The 17,276-nt window shown below is 38.8% G+C and overlaps 1 protein-coding gene across 4 annotated transcripts in view; it reads left to right on the top strand.

Moving 5' to 3' along the window:
• MAPK10 (mitogen-activated protein kinase 10) overlaps positions 1-17,276 on the top strand; it is a gene marked incomplete at both ends in the record, with an annotated part of 136,468 nt that overhangs the window by 108,283 nt on the left and 10,909 nt on the right. For 3 of the 4 annotated variants that reach the window (XM_082282539.1, XM_082282541.1, XM_082282540.1), the window contains 2 exons: positions 10,153-10,335; positions 12,498-12,622. In XM_082282539.1, coding sequence (XP_082138665.1) covers positions 10,153-10,335; positions 12,498-12,622 — 308 coding nt within the window. The remainder of the gene's footprint in view (positions 1-10,152; positions 10,336-12,497; positions 12,623-17,276) is intronic. The other variant, XM_082282542.1, reaches the window with a different exon arrangement.

Here is a 17,276-nt window from a genome sequence, read left to right as displayed (position 1 = left end):
ATTTTGTTCCATGCTTTACTAAAGCTTTAATATGCACTTTAGTATTTATCAGCTTGTGGAACACTTTCCTGTGTATAACAGTAACTGATATCAGGACATGCTTGGTCTAACTCCAGTCTTTTACTGTCCGTAGAATCATGAATATGAGAAATGGACATGGCCTGTGTACATATTTGCCTTCTATTTTAAGTTCTGTACTTAGTTAACAGAGGAGTTTCCAGGCATTATTAATGTTTGTGTAACTTTCTCTATGTGTGCATGTACACTTGTGTGTGTGTGTGTGTGTGTGTATACACATACTTACCAGTTCACTTCAGCACTTCTGACCTCATTTGCATTTCAAAGGGTTAAAAATTTTGATCAAAATGTGGAAAAAGTATCATCTGAAGAGCATTAAAGAAATGAAAGGTAATTATATCATTAATATTTTCACAGCCTTGTCCAATTAGATCCTAATTTTTTTGTCCAAAGTGCTGGGTTAGCATATCCACACTGAAATGAGCAATACACTTTGCTTGTGGTTTTGTATGATCTGGAGCACATCTCCTCTGCCTATGTGAAAGAAAACCTTCCCCTTCTGTGTGTTAATGGAAATCGTTAGCACCTATTTGTGCTCCAGATTTGCTGTGCTTCTGTTTCCTGTGAATGTGGAGTCAGACTGTAGGGGTGAGCATCCCTAAGTGTTGTAGTCAGAACTCGTTTTATGTTCACAGACCTACATTTTATAAGCTAACATTTAAAGATGTCCCCAAATAAGTCCAAAAATAATTGAATATGTCTTAAATAGCACTTCAAAAACTGGTTTCTTTGACACAGCTGTATGCTTGTTAAAAAGAACTTGTGCAAAGCCTCTATAATTAAACCATTGTGTGCCATCTATTATTGCAATAACTCCACAGAAATTGTCATTACCAGCTGCTTATTTGTTTGGGATTGGCCTGTAACTGAGTTCGCGTTCTTCATTTTTATTTATGATACATTGCTAAACTTGCACTCTGTTTTCTGTACTGCTCTGCTTTTCTTCTGCTGTTCCATGAGTGCCTATTACATGGACAGAGAATGATGCCATTGCTTTCTTTCAAGCTGCTCTTCAAAGTCACCTCTCATCCAAATCCATCCCCCAGACCCCTTCCCTGCTGCTGAGCAGCCACGAGCAAGGGTTCAGTACTTCTGGCTTCCCTGCCCATCTGCACAGCTGAAAACCAGTCAGGAAGCTGCAAGCTCCCACGCAGCCTGCTGAGATTCGTGAACTCGTGGCATGGTCTGCCTGAAACCTGCACAGAAAATGCTTAGCATTGCTGTAAAAAAGATTATTTCTTCAGACGAGTGATGGAGTTGGGCAGCTGGATAATTCCATCAGCAGGGACTATAAGCCCTCAGAGCTCGAGGGCAGCATACTTAAGGATGTATTTAAGTGCAGGAGCAAGGGTAATTAAACATCCGTTTCCTTAAAAAAGTTTCCTCCTTGACATAAAATGGGTTAAGCCTGGTGGTGTACCAGAATCTGCTACCAGCAATTTTTTCTTAACAGGCAGTGCTTCATTTCACATCCACACTGTGATTTGAAGAGTATTTAATACAATTTGTGTCAATTTTTATGCATAAATAACCATGAAAAGCAGTTTTGAAGCTGAAAGATTGAATATTCATGAGAAATGCACTGTCAGTCATATATTTGACTGCAAAATCTACTATTTGCCATTTTCCAGTGGTTAAGGAGTCTAGGTCATTTGATACTGTTACTGTTTACACAACTAAATAGTCCATCAGCTAACTTTAAAAATTTCAGTAGCAAAATTCAGAAGCAGAAAAGCAGAAAATCATTCTGAGTAAGTGCAGAGTGGAGTGTTTAGCTAGGCTGCAGCTCTGTTCCACTCCCATAGTCCATCTGAATTCACTGAAATCACTGGGGTGAAACTGAGAACAGAAGCCACCTCTATTCTCTTTTAAACTCCCAGTTGTGAAGAATGATTTGCAGTGTCCAAAATCCTCATGGTCTTTACTGATCCTTGAAATGTTCCTGTTTCTCTACCATTCTTGGTGCATGCATGTGATGCACTTAATTGTGTGCTAAAGATTTTTCTTTTTTTCCTTCTTATTTTTTTTTAAATTTCATATGAAACTTCATTTCAATGTTGACAGCTGTAGTTCAGCTTTTCAAAAAAACAATTAGCATGAAGCTTGCACGTAACTGTGCCTCGAGCAAGGAGAAAATGGTGACCTGGTGCATTGTGTTGCCTCAGGAGCAATGCGACAAGCTGGCTGTACCTGTGAGTCTGACTCTTGTTCCACGTGTTCTCCTCAAGATTTGATGAGGGAGACTCTTTTCTCACTGCTGCATAAATGATCTGGAGGAGTGAAGAAGCTGCCCTAGTCCTCTGGTGAGCTGTGAAAGTGGTAGTTACACATTTCTTTTTAACCGCTGCAGGCATTTGGGGCAGACAAGGATGAAGGTGCCTTTAAATCCTGTAGCTGGGAAAGCTTAGGGAGACAAATATATATTCAGCAGAGAGGTGTGATGTCAGCTGCTCTTAGTATATGTCTGCACAAGATATGCAGCCTTATTCTACCTTTTTCTACAACTGCAACCATGCCCTGCATGTTGTAGGGATTGGGGTATAAGGGGATTGCCGGCTCTTGTGCTCTGTGGAAAGTGTCCTTAAAGATGTACCAGCTCTGTTCTTCTCCCTTGTCCCTGAGGACAGTTTCCCAGGGGGTCCTATTGCCTAACTCCTTGAACAACTGGAAGTTTGCTTTCCAAAAATTCTGGGTCCTGACTTCACTCTTCACCTGACCCATATCGCTCAGGATTGCAAACTCCACCACTGTGTGATCACTGCAGTCCAGGCAGCCTTCAGTGGACTTTAGTGGTGTCTTGTCCGTGCTGGGTTTGCAGCTGGACTCAATGATCCTAAAGGTCTTTTCCAACCTAAACAGTTCTATGATTCTGTGAAATTTCTCCCTGAAGTTGCTAGGCATCAATCTTACCAGAGCTCTTGAAATCTTCAGCCAGTGCCAGCTGCGGCAGCAGATGTGTTTGTAGAGGAAGTTCTCCATCCATCAACAGATTTGATGAGTTTATACTTCAGCTGAGCTGCTGAAAAATTGCTGGGCAGAGCTTCAAAGCCATATTGTGGAATTCAGAAGATAAACGGGGCCTTTTTGAACTCAGGAAGGACAACTAAATTTCAGAAGACTGCCAAGATCACTAGAGATCCTCGCAGAGTTAAAACTCACTCCCTCAGACCTTGTGTTGAGACTCAGTGCTTAGAAATTGAAGAACATGACCAGTGTGAGATGAAGAAAATAGACTGAAATACTGTAAGCCATCAGTACCCTTGAAGGACCTTAGATGGGTTTGTACTTTCTAGGATTAGTAGCAAAATTATTTTTGCAGGCATCGCAGACGATCTCAATAACTGCCCTTAGGCTTTCTCTGCTCTATGCAGAAGATGCAGGGACTGTTCTGACATAAGAGAACAGGTTATTGGGAACTGTTCCAGCAAACCTTCTAAGAACTGATTTTTTGGTACCTTTTCTTTGGCAGGAAAACTGAACTGATGGAAAAAGAGACTGCAGAAATTTTGCGCAGAGGTCTACTGTGGTCTTACCTGCCAAAACAAGGACAGATTTAATGGTTACAACAGTAAGCAAAACAGCATTTTGTGATTTTCAGGGTATTATTGGCAGTTAGATGTCATGAACTCCTTATGAAAAGCAGCTTTGTGTATTTGCACAATAAATTAATTTTTGGTTTAAATCTACAATGAGAATTGTGCTCTGTTTGAAAAGTAATTTTTTGGTGTGGTTTTTCTGTGAGCATCCATGCTCAATGAGAAGTGGTTCCATGGAAACAGTGATGTTTGTGAAGAAACCACCAAAAAAATGAGTGCCCAGGCTGTGAAAAACCATTCCCAATACTATTAAATGGATGAAAGATTATCCATTGCCTACTTAATTATTTTTAGTACAGCAATGTAAATCTGTTAGAAATGTTTGTGCTAAACACAAATTGTGTGAACTTTGACAGTGTGCTAATAGCTTATAATTTTACCTTGGAAAACCTGCCATCTGTATGTAAATATAAGGAAAATGAGTACACTTGCTCCTATCCAATAATGCAACTCAGTTCATGCATTTTGACAACTGCTCTATTGCAAATTTATTGTATTTTCTCATGAAGATTTTTTTATTTCCCTCTTTATTTAGCCTTTTCTCTTTGCTGACTTCCCATCCTTTGAGTGATGTGTACAGCTTTTGCTTCTTGGAAGTCAGAGGAAATGGAGAGATAGAATTGATGTAAAAGATTGGTAGAATAAGACTGAGATGGGGGTTACTGGAGTTGACTCAGCTGACACAGGCTGATAGATACATGGATATATAGAATGGTGTATGTTGTTGAATATCCTTGAACTTCAAGGCCAGAATTTGTCCTTCTTTAAACACTGGGAAGTTGAATAACTGTTAACTGTTGTAAAAACTCATTCATAAGGGGCAAAAGGAGCTTTTGAATAATTACACAGATGAAAATACAGAATGGTTCTGTTTCTCCTGATTCAGGCAAAGGAGCAACCCTAGAGTTTCCAGGAACTTGTTTTCCATGTTTTGAGCTTGAGGAGTCTATTCTGGATTTCATATCCCAAGTTGTCGCAGGTACACCTGAGACAGAGAAGCAAACTGTGAGCCCATACCAACTTCACTGACAGTAGCAGCAGAAACACTTATTTTGGGATTGTGCTGTATCACTGAGATCCTACTTCATAAGCAGACTCCTAGGTGGCTTTTATGAACACTTCTAACATTTTTGTGTTGTAACTGTGGATGCCCCATCCCTGGAAGTGCTCAAGGCCAGGCTGGATGGGGCTCTGAGCAACCTGGTCTAGTGAAAGATGTCCCTGCCTATGGCAAGGGACTTGAAACGAGATGATCTTTCAGGTCCCTTCCAGTCCAAAGCATTCTATGATTTTATGATTTGCTTGCTGCTGTGTAAGCACAGCTGCTCAGCAGCTGAATGAAATACCAGCTAAAAGAAATAGTATTTGAAAATTTTAGTTAAAGAGTCATAGATGTGCTTCCAAAACGTTAATGGCATTTGCACAATGAACACTGCTATCTCCTAACTCCTGAATGATCAATGGTAATCTTCCGAAGTAATTTATTTGTGCTACATGTTATTTTTGTTATCACCACCTTTTCTGTTATACCATATAAATAGCAATTACTATTCTGAACATTGCACTGTATTTTCTGTTGCAGTTTCATTTTTACAAATGCCACATCCTTCTCAAAATGTTCACCTTGGAACAGAAAATGCTTTATAGTTACTGTCTTGTCAGATGGTAGCATTTTCAATTCCTTTTGTGTGGGTTTCCTTTTGTAAACTGTGTTGGCATCAATATGTAAATTGTGGGACTGTGGAAAAAATATGAACGTGACACTGATGTCTCCCACAGCGATGCTGGTTAGTGTCTTTTTTAGCAGATTTATTTTAAAAAGAAAAGTCCAATTAAAATTTAAAAAAAAAAAAAGTTGACCTATCAACGTTGCAGTTGTTGCCACAATTTGATGTTGGGGAGGGAACTGCAGAGCCACTCATAGTAATTATTCTAAATTTGACCAATTACGAGCATCAAAAATTGCCTGAAGTGGGACAGTTAGTTTTTGTTGGTGGAATATGTATACTTAAGGAGAAGACAATTAGGAAGGTCGTTCCCTCAAGGTTTTTAGGTTGAAAAGAGATGATCTTCCCCTGTCTGTTACAAAGAAAATGTTCTTTGTCTGATTTGTTTTTGTTGTGCCTGCCTTAACAAAAGAAAGATTTGACATGTCCTAGTTTAATTATCTCCTGAAGCAGCACATTTATCCAGAAAGAGCAAATTCTGCTCCTGTACAGCAAAGTTGGTGCAGAGATGCTGCTTAATAGGTGGAGAAAGTGCTGTCCAGTATGCTGGGCAGGGAAGCATGATCCCCAGCAGCACCACCACCATCCAGCACAATTCCAACTGCTCTGATATAAACAGGCATTCTGGCAGAATTACTCGTGTTTCCCACATCACACTCCACAGATACTGCTTGAGTTGGATTTTAGAAAAAGGCTCCTCTTTCAGGGGAACAAACATGAGTGATTAAGTTATTTGTATCACAGTACAACTAAAACATCCTAAGGCAAACAGTAACTCCTCCTGCAAATTCTTGCTGTTGAACTTAACAAAATATAATTCTTCGTTCAAGAAAAGAGTATGATTTACACAGACATGTCATGAGAAGGAAAAAGGAAAATGATTACAATTTTGAGGCTAGGTAGGAAGACAATAATTTGTTGTCTAAATTATTTTTTTTAAATACAAGCTACTACTTTGTACACTGTAGAAATGCTTTTAATATTTTCTGATTGAGACAGAGAAGTATTGTAAGTTTTCTCTTACAGTCAAGTTCCATTTCCTTATAGTTGTTTGGAAATTTGCAGGAATTTAACTGAGGTTTACAGGCCAATTGAATGAACAAAACACTGGTTCTTAATCCACACTTTTGAACTACTTTTGAACTTTAGAAAGCAAAGGAGAACAATCCTTAAGAGAGTATAAGGCTGCAAAGAGGTGGTTGGGGAGCTTGAGGCAACCTGACGCCTCAGTGATAAATCTTCATCCAAGAGATACACATTTTAGATCTATTTCCTTAAATCTTTGCTGTAACTCTGCATGGCCATCTTAATGTTATTAAATGCCACAGTGTTAGTGCCAGAGGCAAGCTAATAAATCTAGGTTAGATCCCTTCTTTTGTCTTAAATCATACAGATGCTATTGTGAATAGTTGACACGTTTTCCTTGATCCTGCTTGGAGCAACAGACAGCTGAACTGATTCAAATACTTTTAAGCAGACATTTCATCATTTTCCAGAGCTTTGGGTTGGAATTCATTCCCAATTTCAGTCTGTCTAAAATTTGCTTAATTTCACAGGGAAAAACAGGGTCCTCTGTTTTTCTTAAGGGTTTTTTCCCTTTTTTTTCCTGGAAAATTTCTTTCAGAGTTATGTGATCCCTAACTTGTAGTGCCATTTTTTCAATAACATCTATACTTACCATCTCTAATTGATTAATGCATCCTACTGTAGATTTTGATTCACATTAGGACTGTCCTGTAGAAATATTTTTTCCTGTAGAATTGCTGAAGCTAATTCTGACTGCCAGCTAGAGAAAGCTGCTTATCATTGCTTTGATACGTAGTCCTCAGATTTTTTTCCAAAACTTTTTTTTCTTTAAATCTGGTACCATGACAGGTACAATCTCCAGGTGTATTACAGATGCATCACACATGGTGACTGCATAAAACATTATGGTGAAATACATTCTTGCACATTTTCACATACGGGACCTCAGAATATAATCCAGTGCTTGTAAGGTCTAGGTAAGTGGAGAACCATTACTAGAGACAAAATGTGCATGTCCATCTGACTAAAAAATTATCTAACTGCTTTCACTTAGCATGGTTTTGTTATTGTTATTACCAGGACAAAACCAGTTGTGAGTGCTCCATCATGTCAATTTGTGTGTGTGTGTGTGTGTACATGTAAATGTATCTAAAGACCAAAAAAATGTATTTTATTTAAGGGTTTTGGCAGTATATGAGCACATTAAGTCAGAAATAATACAGTAAAGAAGCACAATTACCCATTCAGATCATTCAGTTACTCAAAACCAGTCACTGAAGTTGCTGTGACATAAAGCCTGACCTTCTGGCTCTTGGTGAGAGCCAGGGCTGCAAAAGGTCCAGTGCTGTCCTGCAAATCAAGTCTGGTCAAGGAGCAGAACATGGTGGCTCTGCCAGTTCCCTTGCCTTTGGCTCTTGTTTTTGCACTGATGACTCCATCTCAAAATGTGGTGGTAGTTTGCTTGTGTGTTGTTTCTTATTGAGAGCCTTTCTGTCAGCTTAGAAGAAATGTGTGCAGTGGACCCTGGCCCATTGTCTATGGATTTTCCTTCTCCATCACCACTGACAGTGGATCCCACCATGTCAGCCGTATTCTGGGAACTTCTTGTACTCCTTTCCCTTATTGCTCATGTCTAGGGCATCTTACTACATCTTCCCTCTCAATGTGTCCAGGTCCCACAGAATGCAGTAATCCCAGAAATAATTTTCTTTTTGGCCTTCCCTAAGTGCCTGGGAGATGGTTCACCTGCTCTGTACAGGGGTGACCTTCTTTGAAGCAAGTCCTCTGTTTGGCCCTCGCTGTTTATCAAACATTTCACCCAACATGCACAGGTAATGCTTCCAGTGATGAATTTAGAGCTTGGCTCTCTCACCCATTTAGCTTCTTTTGGCACAACTAACAGCATCTTCATTTCTGTGCTCTCTCTTCTTCTCTGCAAAGCATTTACACGCTCTGTATTCCCAAGTTCCTCAGAGAGACCTGCTTCCAAAGCAGTCCAGCCAGCAATCACTGAGGTGTGTTAACTTGGGCACAAGTTTAAAATGTCAAACCACTTTATTTTCTAATGGAATATTTAATGGAATATTCAGGCTACTCTTTGAGCAGCTGTAGTCCTAGAAATCTTTATTGTTGTTGTAGTTGTTTGGTTTTCTGTTGAGAAAAAGATATTTTTCATGGACAACACAAGATAAGCTACATACAACCTATGGAGTGTTTGTGTGTTTGTGAGGGGCTTTTCTACATAAATCTTCACTTTAGTTTAAAAAATAAAAGGTATTCAGAAAAATCTTTCCAGAAAGCTGTTATTTCTAGCAACCTTTCTCAGCTGAAAATAAAACCATTTGAAACACTGTTTTAGAATTCTTTAAGCATGTTTAAATGATTTTCATTCCTTTAAACACTTTTGATGAGTAAACCTGCAATTTTTAAATGAATTGTTTCCTTTTTTTGTTAAAATAAGACACTTCACATAAACCCAAATTAAGTCTGTCTTTACTTTTAAAGGCATGTGAAAAGACTGTTTCAATTTCCCTAAAATAAAATACTTTTTTTTTAAATCTGAAATTGCTACTGCAACCAAGATCTCATTTTTGCTCAACTTTATTTTTTTTTCTAGTTATCTGTCTTAGTATTTGGAAAACTCCTCCACACTTATGACACTTATGACAATAATTACTTAAAAGAATAATTTTTGAAAAAGAAATCTCTGTGCTGAAATGCTTTGAATATTTGTTTTTTCTTTCCAGTGTGTTCTTAACAAAACTCCTTTCATCATCTTTCTTAGTATCAATGTACCCATGGCTGCATGTAATCCTCCTTTTTTTTTTTCCCCCATGTGGTCATCAGGTTCTTAGCTCTGTGAATTAATGTGATGTAGAGATGCTACTGATGATGCTTTTTTGTTGGCACAGTAACATGTTCTGAACATAGCTGAAAGAGCTACATAACACCTATCAGCTGCCTAAATGTTAGCACAAGAAAACTAAAATATCAAGACCACCACAACAACAAAAAAGCTCAGCATGAAATGCCTGTAATACACTTCCTTTTTAAGCATTAGAGCCTGTTTGTCATTAGTCACTATCAGTTTAGCAATGTAGCTATCACATTTTCAGTTAAAGAGAAACATCTGTCTATACCTGTGTATCATTTGTCTATAGAAAATGAGTCCCAGTGCATTTGTATAAAATCATATTGCTTTTTTGGGGGGTTGCTGCTTGGCTGGTATTGGAAAAATTAGCATCAATGAAGTTATTGGAGAGAGTAAAGTGCAAAGCAGATGAGTGGAAGAAGATTTTTGTCCTGTGTAGAACTTCTTTAAGCCAGCTGGGTCTCCCTCTCCACAGAGACTGAATAGAGAGGCAGGTGCACATGGTGTTCTTCCAAGGTGACATAGTGGCAATTATGTGCATGTAACAAAAAGGGAGTGCAAGTGACTGGATTTCAAGTTTAAAAAAAAATTGGTGGCAAGTGTTGACCCAAAAGAGAGGAATCTGTGTGTTGTCCTGTGGTAGTCATGGTTTTAGAACTGCACAGTGTCCTGAAGATGTGTGAGAGAGTTTTTCCTTTTGCAGGCTGTAGGAATAGTGAGAAGGAAAGATAGTGACTGTAAAGATGTTATTAAGGGTGTTAAATACCTCTGAGGATTCTCGGAGAACAAAGCAGAAATGTCAGGAGGCTACATGGGGGGTTGCATTTTGTTTCCCTTAACTACTGGTGTTCAGATATTGATCAGTGGAATAAAGTTATTGAGCAGCTGGGAACACCCTGTCCAGAGTTCATGAAGAAGCTGCAGCCAACAGTACGGAACTACGTTGAGAACAGACCCAAGTACGCCGGCCTCACTTTCCCCAAACTTTTTCCAGACTCTCTCTTCCCAGCGGACTCGGAACACAACAAACTCAAAGGTATGTCTGACAAAGGGATGTGGTTCATGTGCAACAGCTGCAGTGCAATGAAGGGCTTTCCCAGTTTTTCTTCTCTCTAGTTGCACTCCTTTTAATGCAGTTAGTTGCAGACCAGTGACTGCACGGGTTTTGTTCAGCTGAGGGGCAAGCTCTGGAAAAGATCTTTGGAGATGCTGGTGCTTGGGCAGCCAAGGGAACATAACCACTGATGCATTGAGGATATTCCCATGGTGTTCCGTGTGATGATCCTGTGGTACAAGGAATTGAGGTGTTCCTTTACTCTTATTCTTCAACTTGCGACACAAAGGAACAATAGAACTTTGATTGGGAGATCTCAGCACTTGAACTGTTTTGTTTTAGGTGAAAAATACCAGTTCAGCCAAATACCTGCCTCATAGCTCTACCTTTACTAGAAAATACAAAGATATTGCCAACATCAGCCAAAATTATGTTGCTGAGGTTTAATATCCACTGGGTTGGATTTCTTCTTTTGAAGAAATCTTGTGGGTCACTTAAGAAACATGAAGTAGAAAACTGACTTAATTACAGTGTAACTAGATATCCCCTGTAGAAGAAAAGTTGCCACAATTTTAATCATACACTGAAGTCTTTTTTCACTTGAACAGGGCATTGACCTTTCAACGGGAAAGAGTGATTACCGTGTGTTTAGCCCACAGCCCTGGAGCCCCTGCAGACTTGTGCTGTGTATTGGCTCTGCACCACTCCAGTCCTTGGAGCCACTCACCACGGTGGCATCTAATGGTTTTCAATTGCTTGCAATTTGCATGTCATTACACGACCCACAATTTTCTTCCAGTTAAAAACTGCTTCATAGCCAAGCTGCTGTCTTGGCTCTGGGAGTAAAGGGAAAGGTCTGAGCAGATGCTTTCAGATACACAAAATTTTATACTCCTATTACAACAAAATTGAATAATGGAATTTTCCTGGATTTGCAGCTAATGAATAGAAATGACTGACAAACAGTGCTGTTATCTTTTGGATGCAGAAAGCACATACATTTGAGCATCCTGAATGCCAGTTTTTAAGATACAGCCACGGAGCAAGAAACGGTGCATTAAAAATCCCCTATTTGTGCAGCATTGTATCATCCCATGCACTGTCCAAATATTTCATCATAATGTAATGTTAATGGTTTAATTAGATACTCACCCATGTATGATGAGATACCTAATAATATTTTTGCACTTACTGCTAGTTGCAATTTTTTTCTTTTCATTGTCTTTTTCACTTACACAGCAAACAAATTTGAGCATCCAAGAGCTTAGAACACTACATGGATAATAATAATAGAAATATGTGTTGTTATAATTTTTTCATGTGGTTCAAGAAGCTATTTTATATTATATTTTTTACAAACTTCAAATAATAAAAATCCACTTGGGTAGTATAAAGCTGAGTCTGTGGCCTGATAGGCACAATGGGATATATTACCAGGTAAAATAAATCAATGCTGCAATGTAAAATTCAATGTGTATATATATATGTGTATATATAGATATGTAGCTGAGGATGATGTGCCCTGCTGATTTAAACTTCATTATGCAGGACAAACAAGACTCTAGCAGTTCCAAAACACTTCCATACCACTGTGGTGCCAAGGCTACAGATTTGAAATTATTGCTTCTAAGGGGATGCCTTAAGATTAGCCTAGTATCTATGCTTCATTGAAATGTTTAATGCCTCACAGCAGGTTAGGTGAAAAACTTTAAAACATCCAGAGAAGTGTGGATGTTTTTCTGAGCCAAGCTAAGAGTGCCTGTAAGTTTCAGGCTTTGACTTAGTAATGCCATGATTTTAGACTTCTTTATGTGAACTTTTGTACTCTAATCCTAGTAATGATCACAGATACATCAAGCACGTTTTTCTTGGGTTTATTATTCAGCCTTCTGCATGGAATCTGCACACATGTAAAATCTCACTGAAGCTTGTTAGGGGGCTTATGATTTTGGCACCTTTCTAATGAATCTGACCTAAAATGATTACTGAAGAGCCCTCGCTATGAGAAGGCAAGGGAGCAGAAGCACATGCACAAAGAATCTCTAAAAGGGTTGTGCCACTGCTATTTTCCTACCCTTATTAACCCTCTGGAGGCAGCAGCTGTTTTGTACTAATGCTGTGTTTCTCTGCTTTCCTTGTTCCAGCCAGCCAAGCCAGGGACCTCTTATCAAAGATGCTGGTCATTGATCCAGCCAAGAGGATATCAGTAGATGAAGCCTTACAGCATCCATACATTAATGTCTGGTACGACCCAGCAGAGGTGGAGGCGGTAAGTAGGCAGCACTCCTTCCTTCAGAATGCTAAACACAAATATGATTCAGGGATTCCTGCTGCTTTACAGCAGCACGACAACGAGCATCCTTTTAAGAAACAATGCTGGGACTGTGGTGGTCTGGAGATTGATGTGAAATGAGATCTGTAGGGATCTCTCTTTATTAGATTAACTGATAATAGGTGGGAGGAACAAAAGCTCTTCAAGCATATGAAGCCATTTTCTGCTTTCTTCTAGAAAGGATTTTGAACCCTTTCTAGCTCACGTTTCTAGCTATAGAACTCAATCTGGCAAAAGATACTGTCTTTCTTTCCAAACCTTTCCCTGTGGAAGACAGCAAACATCACTTTTTCTGTTTGTGTTCAAGGGTATATGTAGAGAGGAGGAGAATTAAGCAAAACAATAGTTGGGATTCTGGAAAAAAAAAAATCCTGAAGTAAGGATTCAGAAAAATCTTAGGAAAGCATAAATTCTTCTGTAAAATGAAGCAGGGGCTCATGTGTTTTCCTGGGCTATGGTTCAATGTACAGTATCATGTACACTGTGTGCAAACAGAAATGGATTTTTTCTTGTAATCCTGTCACACTCTAAACACCTCTCTGTATACTTTGGTGAGGCTGGTGTTAACAGGGATAAGTGCAATCTGTCAGCACTTCAGTGACATGGTATGGTATAAGGGGTATAGGTGTAAGTTCAGGGAGGTGCTCTGTAATACTGTATGAAATGTATGAAAACAGGTTTAGAAATCTTGATTAGCCACCATAGGAAACTAAGATGTTGTAAAATAAAATCACTGCTGTTTAGTGATATGCTCCAATTCAGTCGTGCTCTTGGAAGCGCAGTAAACTTCAAAAGTAAATGGAATGCTCAAACCCCCATAAAATTTCCAGCACATGGGATTTTTTCAGAGGCTTTATAAGCTTTATATGGCTTAGTTTTCCAGTCTCATTTTCAGAGGGAAAATTAAATTGGAAGACTTTCTTTTTGTGATGAACAATTTATTAAAATATAAATATCCAGCTGTTCATGCTGACACACCCTCAGTGGTTAGCTATGAATCGCTTACCAATTATTTTCTGGAGAAAACTTACCAAAAAAATATTTGTGGGAGATTGGTAGTTTTCTGTTCTTGCTCAGAAGAGTATTCTCCAGCAACTACTCCACTGAGATACCTGCCCTGTTACAGTTGCAGAAGTTCCCCATGGGCAATGGGGAAATAATTGTCTCATGTATTTTTGTTAGATCTTGCCAAATTTATAGCAGGGGTGGGAGTTAGTAGGCATCTAAAAACATCCAACAAATTAGCTGTTTGAGAGGTAGATACTTTTGCTCATTCACTTAGTAATCTGACTCTGTGAATTTGTCTGTACTGAACAAAACCACAGAAGTTACAATAGGGCTCACCAGAACAAAGAAGTAGTATTTGAAGGACATTTCAAAGCCTAAAAATGGCTATGTGGCTCGTTAATGTTATATTTGCAGCATGATGAGGCTCTGTGAAGCAGCTCTGCTTTTTCACAGACTGCCCTGCAAATGTGCAGCCAGGGAACCTGAAAAGAAAGCAATGGGAAAATTAGAGACAGAGTTGTCCTCAGTGACTTCCATAGTGCTTAACTTCCCACTACTTTTCCTGGTTTCCCCACTGGGATTTAGAAGCTTGCAGTGTGTTGCATCTGCCTATGTTCACTGTACTCTTTTTTCTGGTAACACTTGATAAGCACTTTTACACAGACTGAAGTCCTTCATCATGTAGCTAAAGGTTCAGTAGTGGGATGTTTTGGGGTTTTAAGTTCTCCTCCCATATTGTAACATGTGACAGTGTTCCTCCCACTATCAGTAATCCCATACAGTAGGGATAACACAGAAATTAGGATACAGAGGTATTAAACAGGATGACATTTTCAGCCAGTATAGTACTGGGGAGGGGGAATTAGGTAACTTCTGCTGTCTAGTTAGAGTCCTCCTTCTCCCCAGTAAATGGCTTCATCAAAAGCAGTCAGGCATCTGTTGTACAGTGTCCATTTCCTTCAGAAGCACAAGAGGACAGCTATCTGAAAGCATTTAATGTGACAGGAATTTTGAAGTGAGCTGTTGCAATGTCATTAAATGTCAGTGTGTGCTGGAGAAGATGATGAAGCGCACTGAAGCCAGCTCAGGGAATAAGCAGAGAATTTGGTGTCAAAGTTTAACCTGGAGGTAGCAATTCTCTGTGTCTGCCCAGATTTACAGCATTATAAATGTGAGGGAAACAGGTAAAACAGTCCTACCCAGTTAAAAAGCAGACTAGTGAGACAGTTACAGTCCCTTTTTATAAGTCTATTATAAGTTTATGGTCTTTCAGAGACTGTGTGGGGACAATAAAACTATTATGTCTCATTCTAATGGGCAAACACTGTGCACAAAGGAGAAGTGGTAGGAATGCAATACCCTTTCCCCCACAGTGTGTCCCAGCATTAAACTCTTCTGGGTAGCCCTAAATGTCAAGTGTGGTTCCCTGACACGGAGAGGAAGATGAGCTGTTATTAGATGTGGGACTTGCTGCTCACCAACCGCAGGAGGTTACTCAAACCATGCCGTGGCTCTGCCACAGAACTTCTGCATGAAACAAACCACAGCCAAGGCCCTCAGCAGCTCTGAAACAGTCGTCACACTCACAGCTAGAAACTGGCCTTGCACAGCTTTTGAGCTTACCTGTGGATTTGGGATTTAGAGGGAATTCTTATGTCTAACATAGGTAGTTTGCCAGGTTCTTTTAAGCATACACAGCTTGCCACAGTGTCTCTGATAAGAAAGTCACAGTGTTAGGTTCTCCAGAGCATACACCACTGCTCTGAAATTATTTTGAATAACATTACAGTTAAGATAATTTCTGTATTCAGCCAAGGACAACTAAAATATCTGTTTTGAAAAAAATACAGATAATGTATGGCTTGGGTTGTGTGGAATTCCCAAGATTTTAGGAACTGTTAAAATCTGTTATCAATCTTCACACCTAATTTAAATGTGGGGAAACAAGAGTTCACATATTATTTACTAATATTACATGGGTAATTATTATTACTAATATTACATGGTAAAATCAGAATAGTAACTTATAGACCTTACTTCTCTGTTTTATTCTTCAGTTCAAGACTCTTCCCTGGAAGCTTTATGCAGAGACGATCTCAGATCCACTTTTAAACAAATATTATGTTTATTACTTTCATGTTAGGGTATTTACCTATATAACAGCATTTGGACTATTATATAAATAAATGGCACACATGATACATTTTCTCCCTCATATTGCTCTTATTTTATTTTTAGGAAAGAAGAGTTTTCCAGTATCTCTTGCCTCTACATGCAGACTACCCTGTTTATTATAGATAATCTCAGTATCTCCCTGATGATATATTAGTTTCTCTGTTTTCCTGTTTGAAAATGCTGTGCTTGAGACTGTTTTCAATTACACAGCTGTTTTTTTTTTTTGAAGCTGCTATACATTCTCATCCTTCATTGAGACAATTTATGAAAAAATCCCAAATATGATGTTTAATTTTTCGTATCTATCCTAATGCTTATGGCCGTTCACAGCTCACTGGGTTTTATCCCAAAATGATCAATTTGTGAACAAAATGGATTCCTAGACATGATCTTTGGCACAGTAAAGTTCTTCCTTTTGTTATTGATACATTTGAAGAAACCCTTCATGTCCTATTGGGTTCCCTTTTTGAACCTTTTGAACATATGTGTGACCTCATATTGATTCCTACTTGGGAAAACTTGTTCCATTTCATGGGAACAAATCTAGTAGCAAAATTTGCTGTAGATTATTATATGAAGTTTTCTGTTAACTGGTTTCAAAATTTGTCTTCGACTTTCCTGTACCTGCAGTTACTGTTTGTTATCTGATATATGCCATCCATTAGAACAGATATTTCTGTGAAACAGAAAGATCAGGTGTTAAAAATATTCCTTTTAAGTATTCTCTGTGTTGACAGAATTTTACAGCAGTGATAAATTTTGTGGGGTTTTATTCACTGTTGCACACACAGCTTTCATTCCTGGTCTTAATTTCATAGGATTTATATTTCACTGCAGTATTTCTGCATCTAGGACCATCCACAGGGGGCTGAGTTGTGAATTATCATTCATTTTTTTGTGCATGCCAATCTATGTGTTACCTTCTATTAATGTGATGCTGTTTCCAGTGTTGCTAATGAAAAGAACTTGGTTTATGGTTCTCAGCCTGAAGTCCAGATCAGAAACCGCTGCTGTATTGTCTTAGCCCCACATAAACTATCTGTGACCAGCTGTTAAATACAATTTGTTTAAATTAAATTCAAGGTTCATAGTTTGTCAGAAGAAAAATAACCCAAAAAATCACCTACCTCTTCTTTTACCTGTGAGTGCTAAGCATCCATTTTGATGGAGAACCACTTTGGAGAGCTCTGTGGCCTTGGCAAACACACTTCAAAGAAGGTGTCACCTTCACTACATGACAAAAGCAAGGCTGTCAGGTTGTGCATCTTTTCTGGTGTTCTTTTCTCTTGCTCAGCTCTCTGTATATAGATGTTGTATCGAAAGTCTTCAATGAGTTGCCACATTTTTTAGCACTCAGTTACAGGGCTTGGTTTTCTGCTTAGAGATTGATGATGTGCATCTGCTGTCT

This window comes from Coloeus monedula (assembly GCF_965178545.1).
Source record: "Coloeus monedula genome assembly, chromosome: 5".
Taxonomy (NCBI): Eukaryota; Metazoa; Chordata; class Aves; order Passeriformes; family Corvidae; genus Coloeus; species Coloeus monedula.
Note: the sequence above shows the minus strand (reverse complement) of the source record. Positions and strands in the feature narration are given on the sequence as shown.